Source organism: Microchirus variegatus, assembly GCF_963457635.1.
Source record: "Microchirus variegatus genome assembly, chromosome: 3".
NCBI lineage: Eukaryota > Metazoa > Chordata > Actinopteri > Pleuronectiformes > Soleidae > Microchirus > Microchirus variegatus.
Window position 1 is genome coordinate 32,143,333 of NC_139804.1, and position 19,992 is coordinate 32,163,324.

The 19,992-nt window shown below is 40.5% G+C and overlaps 1 protein-coding gene across 1 annotated transcript in view; it reads right to left on the reverse strand.

The window, feature by feature from the left end:
- Positions 1 to 228: 228 nt before the first annotated feature.
- rsrc1 (arginine/serine-rich coiled-coil 1) overlaps positions 229 to 19,992 on the reverse strand; it is a 131,293-nt gene continuing 111,529 nt past the window's right edge. The window contains exons 8-10 of the mRNA XM_083886059.1: positions 6,993 to 7,099; positions 3,665 to 3,772; positions 229 to 457 (exon numbers count right to left, since the gene is read on the reverse strand). Coding sequence (XP_083742185.1) covers positions 365 to 457; positions 3,665 to 3,772; positions 6,993 to 7,099 — 308 coding nt within the window. The 3' untranslated portion in view covers positions 229 to 364. The remainder of the gene's footprint in view (positions 458 to 3,664; positions 3,773 to 6,992; positions 7,100 to 19,992) is intronic.

Here is a 19,992-nt window from a genome sequence, read left to right on the forward strand (position 1 = left end):
ACTGTATGACAGTGTAACTCATCTATCTGCTGATATATTATCTTTGTAATGCCACCATAAAACAAACAAAAAAAACACAAATCAATTTCCACTCAAAGAAAACCCACAGCTAGCTTTATTTAGTACAAAAGACCCCAAAAAAATGTATCTACATAGTAAAATCTCATTTCACCTGACTGTAAAATGTCCTGTAAATGAAGGCCAAATAAAGAACAGCACATCACTGTTCATTTACCGCTTACTTCTTCTAAGTATTAGTGGAGGGTACAGTGAGAAATGATATTGAGACATGATGAATGTGACGGATGTCTCGTGTAGAGTTGGACTGAAAAATGTCCATGATCCTCTTGGTTGGTGGCGTGTTTCAGGGTACAGGACTTCCCATGAGCCTCTCCTGCCGCAGTGACACCAGTCTGCTGAGCCACAGCTCTTCTGCTTTCTCCTTGTCCATGAACAACTGCAGGGCAGCAGCAGAAAGGGGATTCATTAATAATAAGCACAACGTGTAAAGATAACGTTTAACTGCAGTACACAATCAATCAACACAATCATATACACTACCGTTCAAAAGTTTGGAGTCACTTAGAAATGTCCTTATTTTTAAAGGAAGAGCACTTTTTTTCAATGAATATAACATTAAATGGATCAGAAATACACTCTATACATTGTTAATGTGGTAAACGGCTATTCAAGCTGCAAGGTGTATAGAGGCCCATTTCCAGTGTTCTAATGGCACGTTGTGTTTGTTAATTGCGTTAGAAGGCTATTGGATGATTAGAAAACCCTTGTGAAAATATGTTAGCACAGCTGAAAACAGTTTTTTTTGAAGGGCAGAATGGTTATTTTGAATAAAAATCATTATTTCCAATCTTGTCAATGTCTTGACTATATTTTCTATTCGTTTTGCAACTCTTTTGATGAATAAAAGTGTGAGTTTTAATGGAACGGTAGTGTATATATCACAATATCTGTCTGACTGAAGAAAATGTTAAAAGTTAAAAGTTCAGGATTTCTCAATCTTTATTCACAACATAGAGAACAAAGTGCATAAAGTCTATGTATTGAATGTTGATCTCTTAAAGTAGCTTTCCCCACCATTATCCCACTGTAAACTCCTCATTCATTTGAGCAGCGCCACCATGAGGAGATATGAAGTAGTGACAGCCAGTGAGAAACTGAAACTGGGTCTGTTTACTTTAGTGCGCCTTCATTGGTTCATTAAAATATCGATATTTGCCCTGGCGTAATGTTTATTATCGTGTTGCACGAGGAAGGACGACGATAGCTCACCAAATTGATATTGTGACCCCACGCCTAACACATAGAGTGAGTGACAGAGTGAGGAGGACATTCACTGCCGTCTTACGATCTCACTTTACTACAGCGTGCCTGTTCTTTTTCTTCTTTCGGTCTGTCAGTAGTGCTGTAAAACTCGTACCTCTTTGTCACCACAGACACAAATCAAAACACCACCATACTGACGAACGGTCGTGTGAAGACGACAGGCTTAATCAGCACTTGACACAAGTTTGAATGCACTTGAACTGCAGTGTTCATGTATACTGCTCAGTTCTTCCCTCCCAAGACCTCCCACATGCAGCCACAAAGTCCATGAACCTGGCACATGGTTGTAAACACAACCCACTGACACCCTCATGACTTCAGTGCAGTGTTGCCAGATCAGATTGACAGTTTCCAGCCCAATAGCATCTTAGAACTTGCCCAATCCAATAAAAACTAGAAAAGCACTCGGAGAGCGCAGACCTCCACCAAGGCAGATCAGTGACTACAAAATACACCCTGCCGGCATGCCTCGGTCAGACAGCGAATGTTGTAACCAGTGATAACGCTATGGTCAGACAGTGATAGGGTCTACGGATCACGCCCATAATTGAATTACTTGTCCCTGGTCCCATTGCAGACATTTCCTGAAAATTTCATGCAAATCCTTCAGTGACTTTTCGAGTTATGTTGATAAATAACAGACAGACTAACAGACAAACTCCAGCGAAAACCTATATCTCCTTGGTGGAGGTCAACTCGCCCTAACCACGAGGTTGCCAGACACCCGCGTAAAATCCGTAAAATCATAACACATGCAACAGAAAATAGAGCTTTGTATCTGCATCAAATAACCACACATAAAAAATAGACAAATAGGTTTTTGCACATTGCAAAATGAACCTCTGACATCCTAGCGCCAGTCCCAGGTGAGTAATAATGCCAGCTGCACGTAAAAAGGTGCACTTTTAAGCCGTGTAGGCCTAATAAATGTTATAATTTACGTCACAAATGACCTGTATGAGGACTACAAAAACTCGCCAAATGTGGACGAAAGCAGCCCAAATTCTATCCACCCACCAAATATATTTTTTCTCCGTCTGACGAAGTAGAAAACCACCCAATCTGGCAACACTGCTTCAGTGTGGATGGAGTCACGGTGATGATCAACACGTCAGCTTAGTCTTTTACCACCACTCGCTTCAGATTGCACAGAAATGTCTTTATTCTAAACACAGTAGCTCTGCGGGCCTAGAAGTGCATCAGCCTGGTGACATGGAACCCCTACACGTGTGACTTGCAGTTACACAGTCGCAGTACATAAGCAGCAGCGATGATATTGATTGTAAGAGTGCTATAAAAGTGCTGCAGCAAGTGTCTGATGAATGAAGGCATCTGTTTATTGGGAAGTGACATAACGACTATAAGGCACAGGGAGAAAAAGGGAGGGAAAATTGGAAGATTATTTCTGTATCCACTATGAGTGTGTGTGTGTGTGTGAGGGCGAGAGATAATGTTGACATGTCGCCTATGTGTATATACAGTGCATCTATGTGACGATACGTGGCGTCTGTTATTATGCAGATTGTCGAGCAGCCGTGGCGACGTCCATCCTTCATTCCTAACCTATGCCGTTTACAGCGGCGCTGCATGTTATCGGTGTGTTAGATTCAACACCAGTGAGTTTTTGTCTGTCGGCCCCGCGTTGGTGTCACGGTGCTAATGAGGCTGTGTGTGTGGGATGACAGTATCTGGGCTGGGCTAATGGGACTCATCTGTTCTAATTGGAAGTAGAGCTGGAGCTGGAGCCGGTGCCGGGGCCCCGCCTGGGGCATATTGCTGCCATACATCAGCCTGTCGGAGGTTGTGTATGCGTGTGTGTGCATTTGAGCTGGGTGTGTGCGCACGGGGGTTATCTGCATACGTCAGGACATAACTTAGTTTCCCAGAGGAGACGGATGACTGGGAAGCCCCAGGGAGCGTTATTAGAGTTTAAAGCTTTCCTTCTCGTTTTTCATCATTGGTCTACAAGTCCGGGGAGGAGGTGGTGTTAGGAGGCTATAATCTGCTATACTGCAGTCGTGTCCTTTACGATACGATGCACGCTATCAGAATACGAAGGTGTGGCGTAAACCGTCGCGGTGTTTTTTGATAGATGCACAGGGGGAAGGAAAAAAAAGAGTTTGAAAAGTTTGTACTCATAAAACAAGATTGTACCAGAAGATATGATGGCAAGAAGATGAAGTTTAGCAGCACCTAAGGGTTTGGAGAGTGCTAAAAAAAAAGTCCCGTGTTACAGAATTTCAGGACAACTTGGTGTGATACTGAACAAATAGAAACATCTAAATCTAGAGTGAAATGCTTTGCTGGAATAAGAACTTACACAGGGATGAGCGAGGGTGTCGCTGTCATTATAGACTATGGACGTGGGCAAAGAGATGTCCAGAGACTCTGCAATGTCTGGTTCCTGCTTCACCACAGCTGCTTCAATCTGTGCTCAAAAGAACAAAAAGACAAAATTATTAAAAAATAAAATACATATATATACATATACACACATATACATGCATATATATATACATATACAAACATATACATACATATATACACATATACATACATATATACACAAATACATACATATATACACAAATACATACATATGTGTATATATACATATATACACATACATATATACACATATATATACATATATGTGTATATATACATATATACACATATATATATATATCTACATACGGCAGAATAGGGCAAAGTAAGGAGAGATCGTTTAAAAACTACTGATTGTATTTTATGAGTCTGTGTGCATGCAAAATGACAGAGAGGAACCCAATATGGCTGCAAAATGTGAATAATTGTGAGAAGCTAAAAACAAAAAAAAGATCTGTAAGGAGAAATATTGGAAAAAGTGATGCAGCTTTTCAAAAGTGAGAAGCCTGTTGAAGTGACAGTGATAGGCGTTACAAAAAGACTCAAAACGTCCACCAAAGAGACTCATTTCTTTTATGTACATGTTTGTTTACATCTCTTTCTTTTGTCTGTTGTGATTTTGTGAAACTTAGATTTCTCCATGGATAAAGTTACTTTCTCTCAATCCATCTATGGATTTATGTCAGTTGCTTGATGAACACATGATCATTAGTTGGTATAAAACATGAACTTAATCCTACTGCAAAGTTATGACGAGCATACTCTAGATTAAATAGTGTTTAAGATTAGGCTATGGATGGATGAAGACAGGCAAGAGCTGTCCAATGTTGCAATGTGACATTTGTCCAGCAGGTGGCAGTGAATGACTGATAATATTAAGACACCAACATGGTGTAGTGCCTGTATTTCATGTCTTCCACCTTATATTTTGTGTATGCATGTCTGCAGTAGGGGAATCCTGGCTTCAATAATATGTCAGAAGCTAAAACTTAATGTAAATATTCAAACACTTGGCAGCGTCAGACTACAACCAACTATATTTTTCCACAGATAATAATAATAATAATAATAATAATAATAATAATAATAAAACTTTAGACATGTTGCAAAGTGCTTAATGTTCAAAACAAATCCAATCAAACTTTATTTGTACAGTGCCAAATCACAAAATACGTGATCTACTACATGTTTACTCATTTGCACAATGAGCAAATAGAGTGCAGTGCATCTCCATCTCTATCTGTCACAGTTAACAGCAGGAAACATGAGACTGTGAATGACTCTCCATCCCTGGAGGTGTGACTTAAAGCTATAATAAGCCCCATATTTGGACACATGGCCTGTTCTCCTTGTTGTACTTGATGAAGAAAAGAAAGAATACCACGCCAAGTCCATTCATGTTTTAACCAGTGCTAATACCAGCCCAAGAGCAAGTGTTTACTCCGTTGGTAACGATCTATTTAAAATTAATTTGGCAGGAGGACCAAAAAGTGAGTGTGATATAGAACACAAGTACGGTGACGAGTATCAGATAACCTCACTGCTCATTACACCTCGACAAAATGACATTGCTGAATATACTTTTCTCGTGAATGCAGCTTGAAATAGAAATAAGTGGTGAAAGATATACTGTGACGCATTTTAAAGAAGGTTTAACTGTGATTCCCCTCATTAACAGTGGCTGAAAAAAGACTCACTTACAAATTCTGAATTACTGACACTAAAGTTTACAATTAAGTTTTGAAATACACAATGCACATTTAAGAGCAGTGAGTGTTTAAATGTTTATAAAGATGTTATCCCTTTTTGGCTACAGATGTGTTTACAAAGCAGATAGGGAAAAGCTGAAAGAAGTATTATTTTAGCAACAAAAAAGATCTTCTAAAGCAAAAAGTATGAGATGTCATGATAAGTTAATATTACATGACTAACAATGAGGACGACACCCTGTTTAAACTGTTTAAAGTTGATTTAGTGTGTAATTAAAGCATGGAGAAACTGATTAAACTCCTACAAAACTGTCCTGTATTTGTACTTTGTACTGTTTTATGGGATGATTTTAAACATAAATCGAACTTTAAACACACCTCCCATGTCTTTTTGTTTAGATATACACTACTGTTCATTATTTTTTGTGTGTTTTCCATCAAAAGTCACACTTTTATTCATCAAAAGAGTTGCAAAATGAATAGCAAATATAGTCAAGACATTGACAATATTAGAAATAATGGTTTTTATTCAAAATAATAATTTTCCCTTTCGTCAAAGAACCAGCAAAACTGTGATGACATCATTGCACAAGGGCTTTCAAGGGTTTTCTAATCATCCAATAGCCTTCTAACGTGATTAGCGTGTAATGTAATGTACCATTAGAACACTGGAGAGATGGTTGCTGGAAATGGGCCTCTATACACCTATGTACATATTCCATTAAAAACCAGAAATTTGCAGCTAGAATAGTCGTTTACCACATTAACAATGTATAGAGTGTGTTTCTGATTCATTTAATGTTATATTCATTGAAAAAAAAAAAAGTGCTTTTCCAAGCTTCCAAACTTTTGAACGGTAGTGTACAGCAGGAGATCTCTGTAGCTGTGAATAATGAAAGCTGCTGCTTCACTTTATCTCGTAAAAATTGCGGGAAAAATGCGAGAACGCGGCTTTAAACTCAAAAAAAGTGAAGGCCTCATCTACTGTGTGTGTGTGCGCACAATCTGCACAATCTGTCCAACCCAGGACAGATTGTCTCTGCCTGGTCCAAGCTGAGGCCACATGGGCGTTGACCTTTGTCAGACTCAGCACGGGCGCGTCCCACATGTCTGTAGGTTCCACTGTCACATGTTGTCATCTATCGTTTCAAAGCAGCAGCGAGCCCCCAGCAAATCTAATACCTGCTCCTTCGGAGACAGCAACATTTCAATAATGACTTCTGTGTTTTGTCTGCATCTGCACAACCAGAGAGAGGGGGGAGAAAGAGAGAAAGAAATAGAGGGGGAGGAAGAGAGGGAGAAAAAGCGGATGGCTGCTGCCTGGTGTGGCTTTTGTGTGGGTGCTGCCGCTTTGGAAGAGAGCGAACACTGGAGCGTCTGATGAAACTGTCTCAGGTTGGAACAAACGGCGCTGAATGGGAATGTTTGATTTGGTCTGGGCTGTCTCTGGACAGACGGCACAGCGTTTGCAGAGAGGGAAATTCAATAAGAGACCGAGTGAAAAGATCCAGAGAGTGAGGGGCAGCGGGAGACGGAGAGACAGAAACGCACCTTTATATCATCCCTGGATGATTTGAAAGCCTGAGGAACAAAGGAATCACTCTCAATGGCCTCGATGTCCTTTATCCTTCGCACTTGCTCCTCCAGAGAAGTTCCCTCTGAAACACATGTTACACAGACACAGGAGCTTTGAGCAAAAGCACACACACAAACACAGACACACACAGAGGGTCGCTCGTTGCCTGTCATGTTATGAAAAGCACCAGATTTCGTTTGGCATGGGCTTAGTTGATTGCATGTTTTCTCTTTTTTGTAATCCTCTCTGACATTTACAATATAAACTATTTCATGTTCTCCTATTTGTATTTCGCCTCCATGAAAAAAAAAGGACTCTGGAGAAGGCAAGGGCATAGAATAAGTACAAAAGGTAAATGGGAAAAAATACTAACAGGATAATAGCCAGACAGTGAATTACACTCAGATAATGCATTTTAAAATAATCAGAATATGAACGCAAACTCACTGCAAAGGAATTTCATTATGGAGACTAAATGTAATTAGGTTTCATACAGTTTTCATGTATCAGAAAGTATTTTGCTCTGGCTGGGGCACTCAAACAAAAAGACAGAAAGGGTTTCCAGTAAATTACTCTGGGATATAAACACATCAGAATTCTGCATATCAGATAATAACTCATTTCAAGAATTCAAGAGCAGTCTTCATAGCGTAGGAGGGCAAAAATAGGTGTGCCAGGAAAGTTAGCAACGAGAAAAAAAAAAAAAAAGTCTGAATGCTCCTATTATTCTCAGGCTGTCAATCTTTCCACTGATCAGTCAATATTCATCCCTCTCTCCCCCATCCATCCATCCTCTCCTGCACTCTCCCATCTCTCTATCTGTCAATCTAGCAGACATCCATGTTTCTCTGCTACACTAATGTAGGCCGTGTCATGAAAACACCCAGAGAGGGAGAGGAGTACTCCCACATGTACACATGTGTTTGCAAACTTACATACTTTACACTCACACTGATGTCTCATAGAAATCTGTACAACAGCACACATGCACGCACAAGGGCTGGACGATACTGTTTAAGTTAAAAATGAAATCATGACACTTGAAAGTGATATTAATGAGGATATTTCAAACGGAATTTCAAAATAAAAGCATGTTTTATACGCAACAATATACTAGCAAAATAAACATGTTTTTAAGATGCTAAATTAATTTATATATATCTATGTATGTATATAAATACATATATATATATAAATACATAACATAGAACATTTTTAAATTCTGCATGCATAGTAAACTAGTTAAAAACCCACTTCACCAAAACAATAATATATAATTTGATGTTGGGGAAACACGGCGTCATCACGCAGCTATTTCGTTTATATAGTGCAATATAGAATTTTCTAATCACATAAAAAAATGATAATATGATATGGTACACATACACACAAACTTGTACGGCATGGAAATAATGAATATCCTACCACCTTTAACATAACCATCACAACTAATTATCAATAATTTCCCAGTTTTCAACAAATTTCCCCTTCTGGGGTAAATAAAGTGAGTCAATGAATCTATGTAATTGTTAATCCATCCCTTACCGTAACACTTAAAAAGCACTTTTCCCAAATTTCCTATGATTTCCATGTCTCTTGTTCCTCACAGACACATACATACAAGTACACCCACGCAACTGGAGTTAATAGCAGGAATTAATTCAATCCATTAGCAGCTAAAGAACGGGTGTCACAACAGATCTTCATGGCCTTGGTGTTTAATGAATAAATGAATATTTGTTCCGGTTTTCAAAGCAGTGCGTCACGTACACACACACACACACACACCAAGAGACACACATTTAGAGTTCATAACAACACTCAAACAATCTCGGTTTTTGATTTGAATGCAACGCAGACGTGGACGGCTGAGCGACACGCGGAATTAAGCCTTCCTATGTGACAGAAACTCTGAGCTCGTCAAGCGTGATGATGTGAGCAGAGGCGCATTTCTGAGCGGCTCCAAAAATAGTCATTATTATCTTCACCGTGCTGGTAGATGAAGTCTGAACAACACTTGCCCTAATATCCTCCTGAAGACTGTGGTCTGTCCTTCACATCACCATCACTGCTGCATGAACCTGCAAGTGTTTGAGCCTTGTAGTTTGTACGTTTTTAGTTTTTAAGTGGTAGTAAGTGGTCGTGTTGTAAGAAAACAAAATGCAGGGCACAGCACAAATGTGAGCCCTCAAAAATGAACATTCTTCAACTGAAAGTGAAAAATAACTCTGATAACTGGCAACTGCTGGTGTGGAAATACTATTAATGTGGGTAGAGAACAGGGATCAATCCAATTAATTAACTTTTTTCAAATGACCCCTCCCTTGTTTTTCATTTAGCGTGAACGTCCTACAGAAAGAGCTGCCACACAAACACTATCCACATGTATCTTCTCACACACACACACAGACACACATATCTGCTCGCGTATCCTTGGCAGGCCCGTCTGTTGCTGGGCTGTCCGTATGCATTGCATGGATCCATTAAGACCTCAGACTTTTTGACAAACACATTATTGGTAGATAAAATGACTTCCATATGCTGTTTGTCAGATGTCAGCAGGAAAAGATATGTATTTCATGAAAAAAATCAAGAATAATGGACTTTGAGTGTGGGCATGGCGAGCTTAGCAGCAGACAAAAATCAATACTCCCGCCGAGCGAGTGCACTCTGCAGCACGGAGAGGTCAAAGTTGATATTTAATATTGACACATTATCTGGCAAATTAATTTAACAGGTTGACTGAATTGTCACCGCATTTTGGAACACTTCTCCGTCCGTGATGAGGGGGCAGATAAAGTGAAAGATGAGACAGACAGTAAAGGAGAACAGAACATAGACTTGATTAAATATATGTATTATTTATACACATGTTGTTTGGATTAGATTATCTCATTTGAGGCTGGATGCTGAGATTAAATATCAAGATATAAAACTCAATCAAACTCAATCAATACACTTGTATTGCGACAAGAACGGTCCTGCTGTTGGACAGGAAATCTGTCCAGGGTGTCCCCCGCCTTTCACCCCATGTCAGCTGGGATTGGCTCGGAGCCTCGACCCTTGTGTGGAGGATAAAGAAGCAGAAAATGGACGGATGGTAACAAGAATAATGGATCTTGACGGAGCAGTGTTAACATTAATGCTTGTGTCCTTGCATGTTTTGCGCCTGCAACTGCGTATGTGTGTGTGTGAGTCACTTGCCATGTCATTACTGAAATTAGTTGGACAGACAGCGGTGCTGATGAGAGCCTCAGAATCAATAGGCTATTGTTCTCTCTAAATACCTGTTTGTCCACTTCATTGATTAAGACCAGAAGACGGGGAGAGAAAATCAAACCAGCCAATAGAAACAGATTTCAGCTCATCTCCTTCAGCCTTGAAGACGAGAGCGTCGCTCACCTCGCTGACAGACGAGGGCGCTGTTCAACAACACAAGCTACAGCGCACAGGCCTGGGGCTGTGGCAGCAGTGTTGTCTTTGTAAACTTGACTTTGGTCTACGGTTTGTCAATCAAGAGCAGCCGAGCTGAATATATCGCTGCCGCTGATTAATTCCAGTAATTGAGTGCACTAGCGTGCCAACTAAATTACTGCAGCACTTGTGTGGAGGAAAAATAAATAAGAGAAAAATGAACTGCTTGTTTTATTGAGGTCTCGCAAACTTAGGCAAATCTTTGACAGTGTTATAGAATGATATGGCACACATTTAATGAATGTGTTAAATAAATGAGTAGCAAAGAAAAGGCAAACTGTGCCGCTGTATTAACGGCGGTTAGTGCGCGTACAAGAAATATCTCACGTGTCAGAATAAAGGTGACTCTTTTTTTAAATCGAGTAATATGTTTGATTGAAAGAGGAAGATTACAATTAAAAGATTTGTTTTACATTTTTTCTGTGCGGCACCGTCGTACTCCGACGTGGTACAAGGACAAACATTCAGAGTTTTCTCTTCCATGTCGAGCTTTCACATGGACTCACAGCATCTCCTGGTATCCCAGGTTTCAGTAATGCGTCTTCCCCTCCTCTGCCCGCCTCCTCCGCCTCCCCCTCTCCCTGCACCGCAGCAAAGATGTGTAATTCAATGCTCAATTTAGGCCCGTCTCTGTGGAGATTTTTTTTGCCTGCTAATTGATAGAAATTAAGCCATTAATCAAGCCACTAGCCATCATTCAACCCAGAGAAGATGAATACAAACTTTCATAATAACCACCTTCCCCATTTTAGCCCTCATTAGCATTAATTTTTAATGTAATTATGCTATTCTTTTACACTGAGCTCATAAATTACTGCTCTTTTGTTGCTGGCTGGCCTTGTAAAATCCAAAGCAATGCTTTGTAGTCTGATCTTTAAGGCAATTACTGGCTTCTTCACTCTTTTATCTCAGTGCATTTCCAATAACCTGCTCTCTAATGATTTATCTCCGCAGAACCCCCCCCCCCCCCCCCCCCCACACACACACACACACTCCCACCCCCTCCCGTCTACACCAGCGGCCAACTGCCCCGGTGCCAGCATCCGCCTCCAATCCCCCCCTTCCGCCCACATTCTCCCCATCATCTTACAGTAGCCACAGACACATCAGGGATGCACACAAACACACACACACCGATGTTTGCCTCGACCAACTTAACGATATTAGCACACATACACGAGCGTATATAATGTGTGTAACTTTGTTTACTATCTCCTTTGGTCATTTTTCTGCTCGTCCTTCATTAGTGAATATTCAGCTCCAGAAATGGTGACAACACCTGGGGAAAGCCAAGGTAAGAAACGGATACTCCATCTCATCCTCTCTCTCTTGGCCAGTCTCCTGTGGGTCTTACCTGTAGGCAAACTGCTCTTGTTTATGTAACCCCTTAGCACAATAAATAAACACACACACATGCATGCACACACACTCACTCACTCACAGAGCTTGGCATCAAACAGCTGAGTTAAGCTTAGCAGGACTGTGTGCTAGGGGCGATAGAGGGGCGCCAGTCTGGCCCTGTTCTCAGCAGCAGCATCCCAGCTGCATCAAAGTCTTTACTGTATGATTCTCCAGGCCCAAACAACAGGCTGCTCCAACGCATGCCTGGGAATTGGACTCAACAACAACAGAAAAAAAATAAAACAATATCTGACAATAGGTTACTTATTTAAATCGAACTAATGAGATTTCATTATCAGCACCAAATGGCTCTGTGAGGCATTCTGTTATATGCAGATGAGGATGTTCAGTCTGCAGCAAATAAATTAAGGAGCCTAATGTGTGTGTGAATGTGTGCTACAAACGAGATATTTTGTTGATATAACGAAGAAGTTCACTGGCTGTTTTGCTCAGGGCCCAGAATCATGGAGTAAGTTAGAAAGGTGTCTGGTGTGGGCCTTGGTTAGATAATACTTCTAGACTGTATTGATTAGTAGCTGCTGACAGGTTCTGATGTCAGCCCTGGAAATGCATCAAGTTGCTAATGAGCAGCTATTAGGCCCATCGATTTGCTGATTTCAATTGATAGCTAGCAGGCCAAAGCGGCATGTCAATATTTGCATAACTAATACCCTGCAGCTTTAGCTATTGGAAAATGAGACCTCACTGAGTAAGAAAAGGAAAAGTGATAGATCAGAGCACACAGGGAGCGGAGAGATGATGATAATGACAGCGGACAAAAGCAGCCCAGGAACCCTGAAATATGGAAACAAGCAGAAAACACCTGGACTGTCTAGAACCATCTCAACACCCAACACAGCAAAGCAGCAGCCACCTGTTTCCTCTCCCTGATGTGTGAAGGATGCAAACCACCAATCACAGCATTGCAACAATGGCAAGATGTGACGCTGACGCTCGCCCGACGCCACTGGCAGCCTGGGTCAACAGGTCACGCAAAAACGAGGGGAGACTGTGACAGGCTGAGCCAGATGTCATGGGTGTGTCCCCAAGGAGTGTGTGAGTGTGTGTGTGTGTGTGAGAGCAGGGCGATGTCCAGTGGCAGAGCAGGTGGCTCAGCCAGTCAGTAATGTGCATTCCCTCAAGCACAACCCCCTCCCTTCCAAAATAAATATATATAAAAGACACATGTCTCTTAAACCAATGTCTTCCAACAATGCACCTTCCACACACACATACACACATACACACACACAGGCCTCGTGATCCCCTGTGGTGCTCACCTTGTTATCATGGTGTCAACTGCTCTCTGTGGAGCTTACCGTCCTGTTGACTCCTGGCAGTGACACCAGCAGACGGCCACACATCACTAATGCTCAGCTGTCTCCCCGAAAACAATCAGGCCGACGGCTTCTCAGCGCAACGTAATGAGAAAAAACATATAGGATCACATTCTTTGTGCCTTTACTATCATTTGACCTGAGCAGATATGGCGTGTGATATGTTTATGTGATATCTTATGCGATATCTATTTGGCATCAGGAAATGAAGAGCAGCTGGTGCCCGAGTGTCACACGCGCACACACACACACACACACACATGCTCGGCCAGTGTCTCCTAGTGATAGTGATCTCTTGCTCTCCAGTCAATAAAGGCCTGAATGATGAATTAAAGACCCAAACAACTTGCTAATGACAGGATGACATGGCAGCCACGCGGCAGGCTCGTGCTATCTCCTTCCACATCTCCTCTCGTTCCCTTACGACGGCTCACACCACTTCACTCTCTCTCTCCCGTCATTCAAACCGGTTTTTGCACTTCCTCTCCTTGAATGACCCTGGTTCAGCTGTAACCACAGCAGATTCATTCACATCATGCGATCAAATGCGCACGTTTTAAGCCTTTTTTCACGTCCGTCATCGTGAAATCACGGCGACGAGTTAGCGAACGTCACCAGTCTGTTGTTTTTCGGCAGACTGCAGTTGTTTGATTCTGTCATCAAAGGCGCTCTCTGACATTATTTGTTTACTCACACGTGGGTCATGCAAACCTGAGACATAACTGATGTTTTTTTCCGAATGCACTGTTTGCATTTACTTGTAATTGGCTCAGATGGAGGATTTAACCATTCATCAGTGGATGACAGTTTATTGTTGACACGGCGCCCATCGCACGTATAAATAATGCATTCATGTCTAAAAACAAAGGTCTTACTTTCAGCAAAAATAGCTATTCAACAAAAATTTCTGGAGGGCCAGTATTTCGGAAGGCTGTCCAACCAGTGGGCCGGTCAACCCCTGTACTACTATTTTGTGTTGCATGTACAGTAAACGGATACAAATAGATACAAAATGTTATAAATTATTTAGCACTTATTTATTGAAATGGCTGCCATTTTATTTGCACAAAAGGTAAGTAACAAAACCCCCTAATTCAGGTACAATACAATTTGCGTATAGTGCAAAAAGGTTACAGTTACAGTAGCACCAACATTTGGGTAGAACAGTCACAATTGGCTCTTACAAAATTAGAGGTAACAATATAAACAACATTAAGGTGCAATGGTCACAATATACTATTTTTGCAGAAATATAAGTAACAGGTACTATTCAGGTACAATCACTACAGTTGGCTCTTAGTGCAAAATATTCTGGTACATACATGTACATAGGCTGCCTACAATTACAGCTGTACTAGTATTTGCCAAAAAGGGACTCAAAGTGTCGCAAAGTGAAGCTACGGTTTTATTGGCTTTTTAATAATACATTCATTATTTATGGGTTAATGGGCCGCGGGCCGGTCCAAATTGCTTGAAGGGCCAGTTCTGGCCCCCGGGCCTTAAGTTGAATAGCCTTGATCTACTGTGTATCTACTGCAAATAAAGTATATCTATTTGTCAGATATTCTAGGTAACATTCAAATGCTCCTGCTGACCTGACAGCACGATGCTAACTGCTAACTAAAACCAGGTGTTTCCTTACGTGTGTGTGTGAGCGCATATCTGTGCATGTATGTGTGTGTGTGTGTGTGTGTGTGTGTGTGTGTGTGTGAGGGAGACAGCGAGACAGAGCAGCATGAGTGTTTGCTGATGTCCTGTGCCTGGGCAGTGTCACAGAATCTCATTAAATAGTGAAGCTTTCACAGGCTGAGTGGTGAGATCTTCAAGATCACAGCCACTTTCTCCGTCTGAGAGTTTGAAAGGAAGGAGGCTCCTGGCATTTCTGAAATGATGTCTTAAATGTAGTTTCCTTATACTTTATCACATGATGTAATTTTCTTGCTTTGGTGAGTCTTTCGGGATCTTGTCAGCATGTTGCACGAGCAATAAATCAGGTGAATGTCACTTTGGGTAGAGGATAAACTTTGGCATTTTAAAATGTTTATGTAGATAGTCATCGCTAACGGCTCATTATTACCTCCATCAATGAGGTTTGTGAGCAGGATAACTCAAAAAGTGAAGGACGGATTTTAATGTAGTTTTCTGGAGACGGAGGAAGACATTGTTGTTTGTTTTCGTAAACCTTGTGAGATAGCAGTATACAAATAATATTGAAATACAGGTTTTAGTTATAGAAATAAAGAAAAGTGCTTTAAATAACATAATAGGTAAGGGTAAAAACATGCCTATACAGGACCGTACAGCTTACATTTCTCATGCATTAAACTGTAAGTGCTCAGTATGATAATAGCATGGCTGTCTGTGAGAGTCAAGGAGCTCTTTATTAAGCACAGCGCTGTTTTAGCGTGATTAGAATACAGAGTCCTGCCCTGCCCTTTACCAGAAATAACAAGCATTTGACAGAATTCACTTGAAATTGAACTAGGCTGTGTGCATGTGTGCGTTTGAGTGTGCGTGTGTGTGCGCCGCAGGAGGAAAGTGCAGCGGTCTCCGTTTTTTTCCATCCCAGGCCGGTCAGCAGCTCTTTTATGAACAACTCTATAATTAGAAAAACACCACGCAACTAATTACTTAATTGGAGCACGGTCTTTAAATTGAAAGTGATGTAATCTGAATCCAGGAAATGGGTGCTTGATTCTCACAAACACGAACCCGTGAACGTCGTCTACACACACACACACACGCACACACACACACACGCACCTCATGACCTACAGTCCTCCTGACAAGCAACCATCAAGAAAGCAACTCTTTGCCTTTAGTTGGGTTGTAATTGATTATCTCTTCTACTCTGCCGGCAGTGTGTGTGTGTGTGTGTGTGTGTATACATGTATATATATATATATATGTATGTATGTTTAAGACTAAGATTTGAATTGTGGTTCGGTTAAGGTAAGGGTTAGGCATTAACTGGACATGGTTAATGTTAGGGATAATGCTTTGTTTAGGCTGTCCACATGAATGGAAGTCAATGTGTTGTCCCAAGAAGAATAGCTGTGCAAACCTGTGTCTGTGTGTTAGTGATGAAGGAAAGAGAGAGGTGGTCTGCTACAAACTGTATTAGTAAAGGTCATGGCCGTGTGTGTGTGTGTGTGTGTGTGTTTTTGAGTAGTAATTAATAAGTCAAATGTCCCCCAAACCCTCCTCCTCCTCTGACCTCAGTTGTAGACTAATAAGCTTGGAACTGTGTAATATATTATCCTCCTTTTACCCCCTCTCGCATTCTGCCTTATAGGAGGAAATCATGCGAAAATAACTAAAACCAAGGATGACATTATCATTTACATGTAAATCCAAAATTCCTTAGAGTAAATTATTTTCCCTCGCGGCCTAAATTGCAGGAAGGAAATGAATAGCTGACCAGTCACTCCTGTTATGTTTGATTTCTTTCAGCTGTAGTGGTGGATTAGTGTGTGTGTGTGTGTGTGTGTGTGTGTGTGTGTGTGTGTGTGTGTGTAAATGCAAATAAAAAAACAGTTTTACAAGCCTAGGTCACTAATTGCGACTAATTGTTTTTATAGATTGGGAGATTCATTGTTAGTTTGCTTTTTAATTGACAATCATCAATAATTCAATGCAACTAATCTCCCCTAGCCCCTCCCCCCCCCAACACACACACACACAACTCTACCATGCAAAAATCATGCAACACCTTTCTGATGCGACACCAAAAACCTTAAGGTTGGGGCGACCACATGACCAGAGACACCCAGGGTGCCAGCACTTTGGCGCAACAAGCCCTCCAACTCATACGACTGCATAGGTCGTTTGTGCATGCCCTCGAATACGACCCATGGGAGCGTTTCTTACATTAGCGCCCCCACCGGTCACAGGAGAACATTGTGGATTGCGGCATCATAACGTATAGTCGGACGAGTAAATCTGAATAATAAGCACAACAAGAAGAAGAACAACAAGAAGAAGAACAACAAGAAGAAGAAGGTAGAGTAAATGTCTTTAATTAAATATTTTTAATTAACATTTGAGAACAATTGAACAAGTTGTCAGCGCGTTGTTTCGCAGGGGATAATAATAATATTAACCGAAAACAGCGTTAGCTAGCGCGTTTTAATGTTGTTTCGCCATCTGGTATGGTATGTGGAATTAATACACGGGATAATATTAACATTATATGTGCTAATATTAACCGAAAACAGCGTTAGCTAGCGCGTTTTAATGTTGTTTCGCCATCTAGTATGGTATGTGGAATTAATACACGGGATAATATTAACATTATATGTGCTAATATTAACCGAAAACAGCGTTAGCTATCGCGTTTTAATGTTGTTTCGCCATGTAGTATCTAGAATTTAATATTAACATAACGTATAATGCTTATGTTAACTTAAAACAGCTAGCCAAAAGTTAATTAGAAAAGCCAGATAGCTAGTTAGCATTGTAACAGCAATGTAAATATGACTTTTAGAAGACGTCAGGACATGAACAGGTAGGCTGGACAGGTAGGCTAAGCCAGGAATGGAACCTGAGGCCCTCTGACAGGTCAGAGTTGTCATTAGATCATTTAAAAGTGTGACAATTTACAATATCTGTAAATATCCATCTTCCTGTCCAAAACCTGTATATGGATGCAGTGAAATAAGTCATAACTTAAGTGGGGATGAAAAACATTTCCAAAAGCAATACATCCAAGTTTGTGCAACATTTTAAACTAGACACATACTAGATACTATTGGAATACCACCTCACATATTTCATGAACTTGTCAATTCTATATCAAGCATTTATTCTTGTTTTCATACCTCTTTCATAGCCCTCTTCCTCTATCAGACTATCGTGACCATACTTTCCATGTATTGACTTGATGAAACTAATTTGATCCTGATTAGTATAGCACTTATGTAGTATGTTGGGTACTGTGTTGACAAGATTCTATAAGTTAAAGAACCCTGACCTTTGTCAGCAATGTATGAGTGAGAAAAATTAATTATTATCCGACAGCTGTGGGATGTGCTGTTGTTATACATATGTGTGGTTCTTTCCCCAGATGCCTACACAAAAAGAATGTGTGTTGTGCAAAAGGCTGATTGGGGTGGCCAGCAAGACCTGCCAGAACTGTGGTGGCAAGCAGCCATATAAAGATAGGCTGGAAAAACAGAAGGAGAAGATCTCTCAGGACTGGAAAGAGCGGCAGAAAAAAAACTGCAGCATCAACAAAGTTTATGATGCAACAAATTTATTGGTAAGATTTTTTTCTTCCAGATTGTTTTCATAGAATACGAAGTCAAGACTCTTGACAGATCTAGACAAACGCATTGCTCTATTGCTGTTAGTTTACTGAGCATTCTAACATTTATCCTTTTTTGGAGGAAGAGCACTAAATGAACCCAGCATAAAACGATTTTCACACCCTGTATTAATAAAACATTCTTTTTTAACAAGATTAGGATATTATCAGATATGCATTCCTTAGTATGCCCACTAAAGAAGTGCTTTCAACTTTGTTTGATTAATGCTATGTATGTATTGTATTTCAACCGAATGAACATACAAAGTACCAAGCACAAGCCCTCTTTTCACAGCTTGTTTAAAGTGGGACTATTGCACCCTTATTCTGTATAAATGGTACATTTTCTAAATGGGGGGGTTGTCAATGTTGCTCCTCCTCTTAAATTAATGAGGTCCTTGCAAAGATCAGCTTGACCTGTCATTAGAAAAGAGTAGAGGAGCAGAATCCCTTGTCAAGTGGTGTGTAGAAATGCACCTGTCAGTAGTTAGGCTGCTGTTCCCACCCTGCCTCATGTCTCTTTGAGCCTGGCATCACCTGTTTTGATTCCACCACCATCTGAAATCACATATTGAGGTGGTATTCTGCTAATGTTACCTAGTCCCGTGTAAATTAAAAAGGTGGTGTAAAGAGATGGTTTAGTTGCAGTGTTATTAATGATCTGTGAGTAAAAAGGACACTTTTTTTCCCCAAAGAATAAGTAGAGTTAACAGTAAGAGAGAGCAGAGAGGAGACAGATATATCTAGTGACTTAATAACACTCAATGATATGAAATTAATCGTTATCAGAACATTTTCAGACAAAGAAAATCAGAAATAGTCTTTGTATGCAAAGTAATAAACAAAAAAAAAAATTCAAAGCAGTAAACACTTTGGAAGAATAAAAAATACTGCTGTATCCGCAATAACAGGAAAGCAATCTAGTTGACCCAAAAACACAGATAATAAAAAAGAACATGTAATGTAACTGTGAGGTTGTTCCATGTCCACATCCGATAGTTTCTGATTCTGATGTAGTTTGTATTTGCAAGTGCTTTCACGTGCATGGATACATGCATATTTCTCTTGTCCCTCATTGAATTTGAATAGCACTTAAATGTGTGTTTTGTTTTTTGCTTTTGACATTATTGACATTGTTACTCAGAAATTGTTACTTCACTCTGACTCTCAACGTAAAGCTTTTCAACCAGAATAATTCATACATGTTCAGCATTATTCTGACTTGATATGTTTCTAAGTTCCAAAAAGTCTTATAAGTGTGTGTCAACTTTGTTCCAGCTCCACAAATGGGAGCTCTTAGAGCGACATCCAGTCCTCCTCATTGCCAGGAGAACCACAGGCGGCTTTGTGGCGGAGTGCCTCTGTCCATGGCAAATGGACACAGAGGATGCTAAAGATGCGCTTGGCACAATAAAGAAGATCTATGAAAGTCTTCTTAATGGTAATAGATACAAATGT